The 15,186-nt window shown below is 52.2% G+C and overlaps 1 protein-coding gene across 1 annotated transcript in view; it reads left to right on the top strand.

Annotated features, from left to right (window-relative positions):
* TRAF3IP1 (TRAF3 interacting protein 1) overlaps positions 1–15,186 on the top strand; it is a 67,415-nt gene that overhangs the window by 32,337 nt on the left and 19,892 nt on the right. Inside the window, exons 9-14 of the mRNA XM_042780981.1 lie at positions 6,395–6,415; positions 7,646–7,730; positions 8,400–8,483; positions 10,650–10,773; positions 10,978–11,014; positions 12,762–12,838. Of these exons, the coding sequence (XP_042636915.1) occupies positions 6,395–6,415; positions 7,646–7,730; positions 8,400–8,483; positions 10,650–10,773; positions 10,978–11,014; positions 12,762–12,838 (428 nt within the window). The remainder of the gene's footprint in view (positions 1–6,394; positions 6,416–7,645; positions 7,731–8,399; positions 8,484–10,649; positions 10,774–10,977; positions 11,015–12,761; positions 12,839–15,186) is intronic.

Here is a 15,186-nt window from a genome sequence, read left to right as displayed (position 1 = left end):
AAGGAATTTTTGAATTTCATTTTTTATTTCTTCTCTTACCCAGTCATTCTTAAGGAGGTTGTTGTTCAGTTTCCATGTGTTTATTACTCTTTTTCTGTTGATCTTCCTATTGTTGATTTCTAATTTGATAGCACTATGATCTGAGAAGATGCTTTGCAGTATTTTAATGTTTTTAAATTTATTAAGGCTTTCTTTATGGTCTAACATATGGTCTATCATGGAAAATGTTCCATGTGTACTGGAAAACAATGTATATTGTGCTGCTGTTGGGTGAAGTGTTCTGTAGGATGTTCATAAGGTCAAGTTAATGGATTATATTGTTTAGCTCTTCTGCGTCTTTGTTGAGTTTCTTTCCAGTTGTTCTGTCTTTCATTGAAAGTGGTGTATTAAAATTTCCCTTAAAGCTTCCTACTGTGAGTGGGGAGTCATCTATTTACCTTTTCAGGTCTTTTAAAGTCTGATTATATATTTTCAGACTTTTTATTTGGGTCCATAAATATTTATTATGGTTATATCTTCTTGTTCATTTGATCCTTTAATCATTATATAATGTCCTTCCTTGTCTTATATGGTGGTTTTTGTCTCAAAGTCAATTTGATCAGAAATTAATATTGCCACTCCTGCTATTTTATGGTTGCCATTTACTTGATATCTTTTTCCAACCTTTGATTTTTAGTCTGTTTTTGTCTTTGTCTCTCAGATGTGTCTCTTGTAGATAGCATATTGATGGGTTTTGTTTTCTTACCCAGTCTGCAACTCTCCATCTCTTGAGTGGTGTATTTAATCCATTTAATATAGAGTGTAATTATTGATAAATATGAATTGGTTGCTGTCATTTTGTTATGTGTTTTTTTTTCATGTGTCCCTGGTTTCTTTGTTCCACATTATTTTCTGTGCTGAGCTCATTATGTTTATGAATTGTGTTTTCATTTCCTTTGTTGCTGTTGTTTTAGTATTTGCTCAGTATTTGTACTTGTCCTCTTTTTTATTGTGATGTGAAAGTCTATCATTTTTCTTTGAGGTTACCCTGTGAATTATAATTTTCTCCCTGAGTTTAGAACAGTCTATTCTATCTTACAACTCTCTTGACTTCCTCACCATTTAGAAGTTCTGTACCTACACAGTTTTTTTTCCTTGTTTTTGGTTTGTAGATGTCCTGATTTGCCAATTGATGTCTCTGGTTCCCTGTTTACAATCTTGTGAGCTTATTTTACTTTGGACAATTCCATAGCTGTGTTGCTTTAAGGGTTATGTCATCTTGTGTATTAATGATCTGCAAAAACGGCAAGGAGGCCACATGTTCTGACCTCCTCTAATCCCACAAGGGGAAGACAGGGTTACCAGCAGTAACCCAAGGCCTATTCCTGCAAGGCCAGACATGTTGCCTCCCTCCAGCTGTTTCTCCAGCCATTCCTCCCAGAGCACCCACCACCTCTCTCCTGGGTTCGATAATTTGCTGCAGTAGCCACACAGAACTCACAGATTATGGAGTTTATTAGGGAAGCACCAGACTACAATTTGCGTTCAGAAAAAATGCTCAGTCTTTCTCCCCAGCCCACCATCCCTCAGCCAACAGTCTCTCACAGTCTCTTTCCCAGCAGTGCTGGTCCCTCGGTGTCTCACTCAGCAATGCACGTCTCTTGCGTCTCTTTCCCAGCAGCACGTGTCTCTTTCAGCAGCAGGTCTTCCTCAACCAGCAGTCAGAGAAAGTTCTGCCTCCAGGAGGCCTCCTTTTGAGCCTGGAAGGGTGGTCAAACTAGCCAATCACAGCATCAGAACTCTAAGCACGTGAGAGAGAGTGGGAACCTCCCAGAACATTGTTTTGTGCCACTCCCAACAGAAATACTCCAGGTGGACACCTTCAGCAATCAGGAGCTCCTCAGTTGCTCATTCTACCACTGAGTTTACAATGACTTATGGGTAGAAAAGTCATACAAAGTAATTTACTACACTGCACAAGTTTGTTTCCCTCAGCTGTTGGAAGCCCCTCCACCTCCCTTACCTGGATCCCTGCGGCTGACTCCTCGCTCTGTCCCCGCCCCCTGGCCTTTTTCTCTCCTTTCCTCCGCTTTTCCACCTTGCCACTTGTGGGACGTGGCCTGGGTTCTTTCCCCTCCCCTGGATCCCTACAGGTGACTCCTCGCTCTGTCCCGGTCCCCCAGGTAGTGTCAAGGCAGTATGTGTGCTGTTTTTAACCAAATGTGTTAGGCTGGGTTCTCTAGAGAGGTGAAACCTGTGAAGCTTGTGTATATATAGAGAAATGTACCTTAGGAAAATGGCTCACACAGTTATACAGGAGCTCTGGTGGCCCAGTGCCTAAAGCCTGTGAGTGCTGCCCAGAAGGCTGGCGGTTCAAACCCACCAGCCACGCCTCGGAAGGCAGGTTGGGCGATCTACTTCCACAGTGATACCATCTCGGAAACCCAAAGGGGGTCGCTGAGACAGAATCGACTTGATGGCAGTAGGTTTTTTATTTTTTTTTTTTTCAGGACTAGAGTAGTCCTTTGACAGTTAAGGACAGATTGATTCTGACAGGTGCGATGTCTTTGAATGTTTGTCGGGATCTGTGAAAGGTGTTTCAGGGAAGGGCACATCTTTCCAGTTTTATGTTTGTCTCTGGGTTTTTTCTCAGAGAGCAAGAGGTGCCTCAGTGAATGCAGTCGTTCGCGAGCTCTGGGTCCTGCCAGGTTCAGACTGGTTCCTCTAGCAGCACTCCGCCTGTCCCTGACAACCCCCGCTGCCCCCGCCACTTTTTGCTTTTAAAAAGGAGAAAATATTTTGATGCCACAATTGGTCTCTCCTCATCTGGAGCAAAGAAGAATGATGAAATCCAAAGACATATGGAAGCAGTTAGTCCAGGGGACCAGTGTACCATGTGATCCTCAGCCGACATGACTGTGAGACTGGAAGAACTAGATGGTGTCCGGCTGCCCCTGTCAACCACTCGGGAAGGGATCAGTGTAGGAGATCCTAGATAGAGTGGAAGAACAATGTGGAACAAAACTCAAAATCATAAAAAAGCCTTTGAGACTATGGTCCCTGGTCACCCTTTGGGCCTGGAATTGAACTCACTCCCATGGCTTCCAGCCAAATAGTAGACAGGACTATAAGGTGAACAGGTGCACTCCTTAGAACAGTCAACCATGGTAGATCAGAAGGGCAGTGTTTGCACAGGGAGAGAGATCAGAGGACAGGAATGCATCAGAAAAAAGGACATAGGGAAAAGATAGCCACAGGGAGGAAGTGGGCAGAGAGCTGTTGTTACATTGTGAGGATTGCAATCAATACCATGAAACAAAATGTGTATGAGCTGTTGAATGGAAAATGAATCTGCTCTGTAAACTTTCACCCATGTCATAACAACAACAGAAATAAGTACTAGTGAAAAAAAAATTATTTTTTGAAGTATTTGATTTTTTTTTTCATAAACATTGGCCTATCAGTCAGTAATCATTAGCCAAGTATCAGAGAATCACTGCCATTGAGTCGATTCTGAGTCACAGCGCCCCTAGAGGACAGAGTGGAACTGCACCAGAGGGTCTCCTAGGTTGTCCATCTTTACGCAAGCGACTGCCACATGTTCTCTTGCAGAGCCACTGGTGAATTCAAGCCAGTGACCTTGCGGTTAGCAGGCAAGCGCTTAACCATGGTGTGCCACCTGGGTGCCTTCTGGAATAGTTCACTGGGTCAAAACCGGCATACTTTTTTGCTTTCCTAAAATGGCTACCTATATGGAGCTTCTCATCTCCTGGGCTTGGCCTTTGTGGGGGCTGGTGAGATGAGGTGTCAGGGTGGTTCCAGAAATGGGAAGTGGAGGGGATGGTCTGCATAGCCGCAAGCCCTCACCTGGGCTGATGGACTGGGGTTGCTTCGGCCGGGGGCCCCTTTGCCGTGGCAGGGTGAGTCCTGCTGTATGCCCTCAGAAGCTGCCTTCGGTCAGTGCTGGGCGGACATAGGGAGTGTGTGGGCCATGTGCTGGTGCGGCGGCTAGCCCGGCGTTGCGTGCGCGGTCTTAGCGACCCTCTCTGCCCTATTTCATGTCAGGCTCAGGAGAAGCAGAGTCCAACGGAGCTGCAGATGGTCACTCGTCTGGCCTGTGGCGGGAGAATGCTGAGCCAGAACCAGCCCCAAAGCCCAAAGGTAGGCGGGTGGCTTCTTCCCACGGCCTGCCGGTGCGCGGGGCCTCCGAGGAAGGCGGGAGTGTGGGGGAGGCCTGGAGCTGTAGGCCCCACCCTGAGTCCACTGTGGTGCCCGTCCAGTGGGGAGGCCTGGCCCGGCCCTGGCCAGTGGCTCTGTTGGGTTTTTGACTGAGCTGGAGTGGGGCCAGACAGAAACGGGAGAGCGGACGTCATGGAAGTCAGGGGCGGGCTTTTCAGCAAGGAGGGTGTTGGCCGTGGCGGCGTCATGAGGCGGAGAACAGGATGTGTCCGTTGGGTCAGGGACCCTGTCCATGGAAGGGGGTAGGTCTTCAGGTTCCCTAACTGTCTGACTTGGTCTGAGAACCTGTCATTCCACCTCTCAGTCGTCTTTCTGAGCTTCACGTGAACCCACAGTCGTCCCCGAACACCCCGATGGCAGGAGTTTTGTAGAAAGAGCGGGGATTTGGAGCCATGGGTCCGAGTCTGTGTCTTAGCCACGCTGGACAGCTGTGTGTCAGCCTCGGCAGGGCAGCCTCGCCTACCGTGCAGCATGGGGGAATGCCTGCTGCCACCGACCCCGGGGCTCACCGTCCCTGTCCCCAGCCCCTGACGCCCGTTCCCCAAAGCCTTGTCCCCACCTCTCGGCCCGCAGCCCAGCACTGCCCGTGTTCACACCGTCGTGTCAGGGCTCGTCAGAAACCTGTGTTCTCCAAGCCCCTGCTGACTACCGGGCCTGGTCCTCGGGCCCCACCAGGGCTGCACTTCGTGATCTCGGGTCTCTCCCTTGTCTCCTACGACAGTGCTGTGCCGTGTCTCCTGGTTCCCACCTCCCTGCAGCTTGACCACCCCGGAGCGGCCCGCTGGGGCACACGCATGAGGGTAGCATAGGGGGTCTGAGAAGTGCTTTTCAGTCTGTATGATGTGTGATGACGCCAGATCACCTGGGGCCGGTTCTCAGGGCGTACGTGTCAGCCGTCCAGGTGGAGGTGGTCATAACCAAGCAGGTGGCTCGTCCCAGTGGTGCCTGCACCCCTCCCTGCTCGCTGGAGAGACTCAGTGTGCCAACACTCACATGGGCGTGCGTGGGATCATGTAGACTGGATGCCAGGTGCTCATGTGGGCAGGCATAGGTCAGGTGCTGGGCGCTCACATGGATAGGTGCAGGTTGGGCACCGGGAGCTCACATGGATGTGGGCAGGTACAGGTTGGACGCCGGATGCTCCCCTGGGCACGTGCAGGACTGTGTGGATTGACCCCCAGGTGGTCCCCTGGGCACGTGTGGGTCTGTGTGGATTGACCCCCGCTGGGCCCGTGGGCACGTGCAGGACTGTGTGGATTGACCCCCAGGTGCTCCCCTGGGCACGTGTGGGTCTGTGTGGATTGACCCCTGGGTGCTCCCTGGGCACGTGTGGGACCGTGTGGATTGACCCCCGGGCCCGTGTAGGACTGTGTGGATTGACCCCCGGGTGGTCCCGTGGGCACGTGTAGTCGGGCCCTTATGCTCACGTGTGTGTATTTTCAGAGGGTATGAGAATGTTGTCCGTCAGCAGTTGTGAGTGACGTCTGCAATGCTGGCTCTTACTCACTTGTGACCTCAAGGGGGCTGAGAGTCTTAGTAGAAGTCACCAAGCACCACCCAAACCTGCTGTCGAGTCAATCTGACTCATAACACAAGTCACACTTGTCCCCAGAAGCAGCTTGGAGAAGAAGGGTCCTGGGGGAGGGGCAGAGCTGGCCGGTTGGGCGTGCAATGCAGTTCCCGCTTGTGGGGCAGGCTGATGGAGCTGACCTCTGCGGTTAGGTGGAGTGGCGCCATCCAGAGCCTTTGGCATGACTTGGCCATAAGTCACTTGGTTTTGCCGGCATGGCTCAGCTGTGACAGTGCAGTTACTTGGTTTTGCCTGGCTTAGAACTGTCACCTCTGTGTTCAGGACTCAGTCTTCTTTAGGCTTCCTGGTTTTGTCAACTTTTGTCTACACCACGAGTCTAATATTCTTTGGGATCACTCTCCCTCACCCGTTTCCTGTCTCCATGCAGTGACGTTCCGAGTCCATTTGTATGTTTCCTCTGCGTCTTTCTGTCTTTGAGAGTAAAGCAGAGGCTGGAGGGCCCTGGGGCCGAGGCCGTGAGGAGCTGGTGGTGTTTGCTCAGAGACACCTGCCACCGCTGCCGGCCGTTCCCCTCTGGGTCTGTCAGGCTCTGGGGTGTTTGGGGCCTGCCTGGCGCAAAGGCTGAATTCCTGTTCTCTCTTTCAGGGGACCCCACCAGTGATGCAGGTAAGAGCCTTGAGCTGGTGGGCTTGGTGCTGACTGAATGGGTGACAGATACCACGCGTGAGCTCAGGGTGATACTTCGTGTCATCAGAGTGCGTATCCTGACCATAACAGTGTAAGGTTTAATGTACATGAGTTATTTCAAAAGAATACATTTTGCTGTGGCCCCTAGCTGCCCTTCAGGTCTGGAATTGAACCCACTCCTGTGGCTTCCAGCCAAACACAAGACGGGCGTAAGAGCTCAACATTTACATTAGGTAGATACACTCCTTGGAGAGAACAATTGTGGGAGAATAGTAGGGCTATGTATGCACCGGGAGACAGCTCGGGGGGCAGGAGTGCACGGAGGGAAGGACACAGGGAAGAGGTGACTACGGGGAGGAAGTGGGAGGGGAGCTGTTGCATTGTGGGAAATTGTAGTCAGTGTCATGAGACAAAGTGTATGTGAGCTGCTGTATGGAAAGTAAATTTGCTCTGTAAACTTCCATGCAAAAATTAATAATAATAAAAAGGAAAACATTTCAGGGTTTTCCCCGAGTGCTAGTTGTGTTTTTAATGTTAAAGTGCTGATTTATGTTTATTATATGGTGCAGTATGAGGCTCTTTTACTTTAAATAATGGCATAAACGTGATTGGAATGGTTTGGGCCTTTTATGAAAATGAAGAAAACTTTGTTCAGATTATCATTAAAAGTAATAAGGTCTATGCCCAAAGTAAACACTTTAAAATTCAGAACACGCAGGATTCAGTGAAGGTGCTGATGACCCCGTGCCGTCACTGTGCTGACTTCCGTGGGCACCTAGTTGTCAGATACGTTCCGATACCGCATGGCCAAGGAGATAGAAAGTCTAGCACCTGGCTGTACTGCAATCTCCTTAACAGCCCCGCTGGTGGCCACTATTGGGTGCTGACATGGGCATCTTGGCACGTACACGTTTACATGCACATCCAGTTCCCTCGCAGGCCTCATTTCTCTCAGGCTGAGTTGCTGAGTTGACTAACGTAACCTCAGAGATTTCCTGAAAAGTTGAACCAGTTTCCCAGGGTCCAGTGTGCGCCTTTCTCAAAATCTCCCCCAAATCCAGATCGCCACAGTCTCTTGGTCTTAGCACAATGACAGATGGAAAAGTAGCGCCCTTGGACTTGGCGTTAGTGGGCTGCCGTCTTTCCATGTGTTACCGGTGATGTGCTCTGCTCCCGTTGTGAATTGCTGACTGAACGTTGTGTTTTTAGAGAAAGAACCTGGACCTGCTGGCCAAGAAATGTCTGAGCTCGCCGAGAATCCGGAAGTGGCCCAGGAGCTTCCGTCCGGTCCCAGGTGTGTGGCTTCAGCACCGTGTCCTTGGAGACTGTCCACACCTGGGACTCAGCTGTAATGCTCTTTCTGTCGCTTTTCTGTGTGGCATGCTCTGGCTTACTCAGGAGGGAATATTTGTACAATGAGAGAAAATCTGGTTCATAAAATGTCCTTGTACTTGAAATTTAACGAGCTGTAAACTGAGCATTCTAGAGGTGTGGGGACATCCGAAATTATGGCTTAATTACTATGTTTTTATTACCAATAGTTATATCAGATTTTACTTTGTATACCTTGAAATTAAGGAGCTCTGGTGATGTAGTGCCTAAGGCATTTGGCTGCTAACCAGAAGGCTAGTGGTTCAAACCCACCAGCTACTCCTTGGATGGAAGACTGCAATCTACTTTCATAAAGATTTACTGCCTTGGAAACCCAAAGGGGGCTGCTGTGGGTCAGAATCTACTCGATGGCAGTGAGTTTGGTGTTTTTTTTTTTTTTTAACCTTGAAATTACTGGGATCAAGGATACTTTTTAACTTGTCCGTCTGATGGAATGTTCTTAATATCCTGCAAACTGTGTCCACCTTAGCGTGTTGACGATAGTCTGAAAATTAGTGTTAACATTCGCTGGGCTTTCTTTGGTCCGTTCTGAAATGTGCCACTTCTCTGGTTTTCAATTGCTTGCGTTTAGAAGAATCCCTCGGCCTGGAAGTGCGAGACCAGCTCCTCCCCGTGTCAAACGGCAGGAAAACGCAGAAGCATCAAGTGTGGACAGGTGAGACCGACTGGACAGAGAGCTTCCTGCCCGTGGGGCGTTAGGGAAGTTGACAGCCGCGGGAGCTCTCTCTCTTGGGGGTGACGAGCAGCATTCCTGGGCTCCCTGTATGTGTGCCGACAGGGCTAATAGAATCATGCCATAGGGTGATGGGAAGATTTGGGAATGGGGGACGGTGACGGTCAAACAAGGCTTGTTATTGGCTGCTGTGTGGGCGGTGCGCCTCCTGGCCTCCCCATGTGTGCAGAGTAGCACTGCTCCAGCAGGCTTCCATGGCAGTGACCTTGTAGACAGAGTGCGGTCTCGTCTTCCAAGGCACCTTGGGGTGGGTTTGAACGGCCGAGCTTTGGGCGAGTCACCCAGCGCTTAACCATGTGCACTCCCCCAGGGAGGAACACGCTGATAAACCGTGTGCACCCCCCAGGGAGGAGCATGCTGATAAGCAGCACGAATGCCCCCAAATTGTACACTGAAGTACATTTGAAAGGCAGTTCCACAGATGTCTCATGTACAAGCATGTGTGTGAGCACACGTGGGATCAGGGGATGCCGATATGTGAGAGCAGAGAGTGCAATCAACAGTATCAGGAAGCCTGGTTGCTGAGGAAGTAAAGCTCAGGTCAGCCCCTGCCCTCTGAGTACACACAAGACACAGTGCACGTGAGAGAGAGCCTGTGCGCACACACGATGAAGCCTTTGAAATGTGGCCATAGTGCGGGAGTGTACTTCTCTGACTTCTAGACAGAGAACATTCTAATTATAAAAACTGAGAAAAAATAGGGAGAGAAGGAGTTAAAAGCCTAATTGCACAAAAAAGTGAAACCGAAGTTTGCAGAAAAATCATGAACAATGGAAGCCAAGCAGCAGACAGGGTTTCTGTCAGTGTGTTAGGCTGGGTTCTCCAGAGAAGCAAGACCAGTAAAGCTTATGTACATGCAGAGAAAGAGAGACGGAGAGAGATTTACCTCAGGAAAATGGCTCACACACGTACAGAGGCGGGCAAGTCCCAAGTTTTTGGATCAGACGTCAAGCTAGAGGCTTTTCCCGACTCACGTAGCTGCAGGGGCTGACGAGCTCAAGGTTGGCAGGCAGGACACCGGCTGTTGACCCGACAGATGACGACTCCAAGATCTCCAGGCCGAATGGTGGATTGTTCGCTCACAGGCAGTTGTAGGCAGCACCGCAGGATCTTGATCCACAGAAGAATCTCTCTTTTCCCAGGATGTCCATGAATATACTGGAAGCAGGCCACACTCCCAGGGAAACTCCCTTTTAGTTGATTAGCTGCTCAAAACATATACATCTGATCCCGTCATGGGAATGACCACATCACAACTGCTTAAACCACCCAGAACTGTGGTCCAGCCAAGTTGACACCCAGCCCCAGCTCTCACAGTCAGTTTGCAGAAAGTCATGATAGTGTAAACTAAGCAGCAGACAGGAATTCTGTAACTTTTACAACTGTGGCTGGGGTTCCCATGTGATTTTAGAGTTAATTACAATAAATCAACACAAAAAGACGTGGAGAAACGAGGACGGGAGATGGATGGGTCTCACGTCAGAAGGGGCGCTCTGGTAGCGTAGTGCCTAAGGCACTTGACTGCTAACCAGAAGGCTGGCGGTTCAAACCCACCAGCCACTCTTGGAAGGAAGATGGGCAATCTACTTCCGTAGTGATACTGCCTCGGAAACCCAAGGAGGGGTCGCTAGGAGTCGGGTCCGACTCGATGGCACACAACAACAGCATGTCAGAAGGGCTCAAGGAGGGGCAGCGAAGGCAGGCAGTTCTTCTGGGAGTTTGTGGCTGAGAGCAGCAGGGGCGGAGCCGTGGTGGCGGGAAGGTCGGGCGTGGAGGCCGTGCACCTTGTGTGTGTCTTTCTGAGGCAGGAATGGTCCAGAGGCGCGGCCGGGGATGTGGGAGACCAGGGAACGGAGCTGAGTCCTCGTGTGGGAGCAGTGATGGCAGGAGGGAGGGCAGTGTCCAGGCAGGAGCGCCCCGGGGCACTGTTTCCACACGTCCATCCCTGCTTCCCCTCGCACTGTGGGGACTGCCCTTCAGGCGATGGTCCCTTAGCTTCCTCTCTGTCCCCGGGGTCGAGTTCCGATGCCGTGGGTTCCCACCTACTGCGCCTGTCGTGCGATGTCTAACGTGGTCTGCTCTGTTTAGGTTGGGCAGCGGTAAGACAGTCTCAAATGTGATCGCCGACTCACGCGGCTCTGGCGACGAGGAGGACGAGCAGTTTGTGGTCGAAGCCGTCCCTCAGCTCTCTGACGTGTCGGAGATAGAAACGGTGGGTTCCCGGAGGGCTGTGCTTTCCTGAGGACATGCAGACGTCCACAGTGCGTCTCTGGCTTTAGAGTGTTGTCGGCAGGCCTTCCTCTGATGGTCGGCTTGTTGTTGTCGTCCTTGTGGTTTTGTTGCTCCTTTTTGAGATGCGTGGCTCTGTGACTGTGAGGCCACACACTGAACCTTCTCTTTCCTTCCTGCTGCTCAGGTTCCCGCAGCGGACCCAGGAGAGGACGAGAAGCATGGTAGGCTGTGGGCCATGTCTGTGTGGGCACGCATGGCTGCAGGGGCACGTGCGCTGGTGCGCTGGGGGCTGTGTCTGCGAGTGTGCTTGGCGGTGGGGGCCGTGTCTGTGCGGGTGTGCGTGGCGGTGGGGACCATGTCTGGGTGGGTGTGCATGGCGGTGGGGACCATGTCTGTGCGGGTGTGCGTGGCGGTGGGGACCATGTCTGGGTGGGTGTGCATGGCGGTGGGGGCTGTGTCTGCGGGTGTGCGTGGCCGTGGGGGTGTGTGTGGTGGAGCAGGTGTGCATGGCGGTGTGGGCCGTGTCTGTGTGGGTGTGCGTGGCGGTGGGGGCTGAGTCTGCGGGTGTGCGTGGCTGTGGGTGTGTGTGTGGTGGAGCGGGTGTGTGTGGTGGCGTGTGTGGTGGAGCAGGTGTGCGTGGCCGTGGGGGTGTGCGTGGCGGTGTGTCTTCTCTGTGTGACTCGGAGGGTCAGTGCAGATCAGCCTAGTACTGTGTCCTGGTCAGTGTTGTCTAGAAGCAGAACCAGGGAGACGTGTGAACGTTTCAACATAGACATACTTGTGTTTAGAGAGAGATTTACTTCACAGGATTGTGGGGGTGAGAACTGTAGGTCAAGTGACAGGCTGTAGACCTCTGCAGGCTTGGATCCCAATATCCATCCGGGTCGAGACAGAAGAGTCCTGCCGACATACCCACTCTCAGTCTGCAGGCAGAGCCCACCCTGCGGAGACAGCCCTCCTAGCTGGGAAGGCTGCTGCCTTGCACTGTGCCGTAGTACAGCAGTGGTGTCGTGTTTGCCTGAACCACGGGAGCCGTAGCTTGCCAAGGTTCCAGGCGGAGCTCAGACCACATGCTGGTCTGAGGTCGCTGGCTCGGGGCTCAGGAGAGCCGTGAGGGGCTGCCTGTGCTGCCTGCCTCCCTCTGCACTGGTTGCTGTGTCCCAGGTCCCTCCTGGGGGCCCTTTCAGCCCAGGCTCTGGAGACTGACGTGACAGGATGTCTCGGGCCCGTTTTGGGCACTCCCCGCTCTGTGTCTGCAGTCCACCTTGTCTCTATGGAGCCGAGCGCTCATGCGTCTGGGTTGGCTGCCGTTTCCAGTGTTTCCACTGGGCAGAGTGGGGATGTGCATTTTTCATAAGGAAATACATCCTCAGGTCATTCTGGTATTTCTAGTTCACACCCAGGGTGGCAGGGTTTCCCGGTCACTCTGAGCTCGTGCTGGAAGTCCTGGCTTCCAGCAGCATGAGCTTCCCGTCTGCTTTACCCTGCGATGTGCACACGGAAGTCTGAGCCCAGCAGCCAGTGCTGCAAGCAGCGATACGATTACTGACCACCCTCTGCTGCTGCTGTTGTTGTGTGCCATCCAGTTGGCCCCGACTCATAGCGACCCCTCCTTGGGTTTCCGAGGCAGTATTACTATGGAAGTAGATTGCTCAACAGATTGCTCAACCTTCCTTCCGAGGAGTGGCTGGTGGGTTTGAACCTCCAGCCTTCTGGTTAGCAGTCAGGTGCCTTAGGCACTATGCCCCCAGAGCCTAGGAAACCCTCCGGGGCAGTTCTCCTGTGTACCATCTGGGGGTGCACTGGCAGGAACCCCTCAGCAGCTTCTGATACCACCAACGATTCTTGTTCACGGACATTGAGTGGTCTTGTGTCACAGTCTAAGACGTTGGTACCCCCTCCCCATCCATATCACATAGCTCCCTCTGGCAGAGAATAGACTAACATGAAACCACTGATGTTTGACAGGTGGACTTGTAACGAAAATTCTGGAGACCAAGAAAGATTACGAGAGGCCGCAGTGGTCCCCCAGACCCGGAGAGAAGGTACAGGGAGGGTCCCTGAGCCATTAGTTTGGAAAAAGCAAACGCCTGTTGTCCCAGCTGCATGGGTCCACGGTGCTAGTTCACATATGCAAATGCCATCCCTCCCCTCCCTGGCCTTTGGGAGGAGAGGAAATGGAGGCTCTTGGTGGGTGGGCTCGCTTCTCTGCACCCACAGCCATCCCTGTCACGGGGTGGAGCGCAGCCTAGCTGGGGTGTGATAGTCAAGGACTGAAGGCTTTTTCTGCTGTGACCCCAGGTTCCCCTCCCTCCCGCTGCTCTCTCCCTAGCCCCGTCCCCACCTCCCTGTCCCGCCCCACCAGGGCTGATTGTAAAATAGGAGGCCAGGGAGCCTGCCAGGTGGGTGGGCTTTTAACTGTGGCACTGCCTGTGTGTGGCCTCCCAGGGCTTCTGACCACAGTTGACTTAAAAGTGAAAACACATCCTTGTCTTTGAAGTTGTTGGATCGTTAGCTTGATCAGCCAAGAATTCGAATGAGTGACTATAGGGGTGTGTAGTTTCCCAGGTGAACTCAGGGCTATTTATCATAGATAGAGTCCTAGTGACACAGCGGGTAAGCGCCTGGCTGCTAACTGAAAGGTCGGCAGTTCAGACCCGTGACCTGCTTGCTCTGTGGGAGAAACAGGTGGCAGTGGCTTTTGTGAGGGGAGAGACGTGGCAGCCGACTTTGTGAGGTAGCACACAGCTGTGGAACCCTGTGGCCAGTTCAGCCTGTGCAGCTGCTCTGAGTCAGAATCAACTCGATGGCAGTGGGTTTGGTTTGGTTTATTGTTGATGATTGAAGTGTCCTGTTTCGTCCTGAAGTAGCCTGGGCGCTGGAGCTGCCAGTGTGTTTGGGAGTGCAGGGCGAGTCCCTTGGCAGCACTGGGGGCCTTTAGTGCTAGTCGTGTGCAGCAGTGTCCCCGAGGCAGGGCTGCGGGGCTGCTGTCCGCTCTCTGAGTCTGTTCAGTGCTGTAGGATTTTAATATGTTGCAGTCCTTTCCATGTGCGTGTGGGGTAGTCCTGGGGTCCCTGAAACCCAGTTGAAAACCAAGCCTGTCCCTCTGGGTGTTGACATGGGGCCTTCTAAAGCTTCCGGCTGCATCTGTTCCACAGCTGTGTCTGTGTGCAGAGTGCACTGGGGCTGTGCCTCAGTCTCCTCGGAGGAGCTCACTTCCACCTGGGAAACCTTCTGACTCGGGAAGATGAAGGGGAAGAAAGACCCTTATTGTGTTAGACTGGGTTCTCCAGAGAAACAAACCAGTAAAGCTTATGTATATGTGTATATATAGAAATTTATCTTAGGAAAATGGCTCACACACTTTAGAAGCTGGCAAGTCCCAAGTTCCTGGATCACATGTCAAGCTGGAGGCTTTTCCCGACTCTTGCAGCCACAGGGGCTGAGGAGCTCAAGGCTGGCAGGCAGTACACCGGCTGTTGACTCCAACGAATGATGAATCCAAGATTTCCAGGCCGAATGGTGGATTGTTCACTCACGGACAGTTGTAGGCAGCACAACAGAATCCTGATCCACAGAAGAGTGTCTCCTCTCCCAGGATGTCCATAAATGCATTGAAGCAGGCCACACCCCTAGGGAAACTCCATTTCGACAGATTGCCAGCTCAAAACATAATCATCTGATCCCATCATGGGAATAACCACATCACAACAGCTTAAACCACACAGAACTGTGGTCCAGCCAAGTTGACACCCAGCTCCAACTATCACACTTATCTACTGAGCTTTCGCTGCCTTGAGAAAGCCCCGTTACTGAGCGTCTCATGGTCGGGGCAGTGCATCCCCCGTCCGACCGTCCGGGGAAGCCGGTGAGCTCTGGGACTCAGTGTCTGGGAAGATGGCGATGCGTGTTGGTTTTCCGTTTAACTTGTCGATCTTCTGTGCACCTTCTGATTAGACTTGTTTTTTAAAGAAAAGAAATACAGCTGTGCAGGCAGCATTGAGGTCTGCTTTTGTCCCTGCCTAGCACTGCGCTCTGAGGGCAGCCGCGAGAATGACGTTTTCCGTTTTGCCACCAGAGTTCCTCCTGTTTTACTGCGTTCGTGTGTCGGCGCTGTTGCACGAGGTGTTGACGGCATCCTCTTGTTGGTGCCGGGCGGCTTGCCTTCTTCCGTCTACGTTGTGTTTCTGGGACCTTCCATAGTTTGATACACGCTACTGTTAGGTACCACTGAGTCGGCGCCATCTCACAGTGACCCCGTGTACGACATACTGAAACCCCGCCTGGTCCTCCGCCAGCCTCACAGTGCTCGCCATGCATGAGCCCATCATTGCAGCCACTGTGTCCGGCTGTCTCTTTGAGGGTCTTCCTTCTCACTGACCCTCTGAGCCCA

Source organism: Orycteropus afer, unplaced genomic scaffold (genome assembly GCF_000298275.1).
Source record: "Orycteropus afer afer isolate SDZICR_OR568_19922 unplaced genomic scaffold, OryAfe1.0 scaffold00006, whole genome shotgun sequence".
Classification (NCBI taxonomy): domain Eukaryota; kingdom Metazoa; phylum Chordata; class Mammalia; order Tubulidentata; family Orycteropodidae; genus Orycteropus; species Orycteropus afer.
The sequence above is the reverse complement of the archived record's forward strand: the minus strand, read 5'-3'. Positions and strand labels throughout refer to the sequence as shown.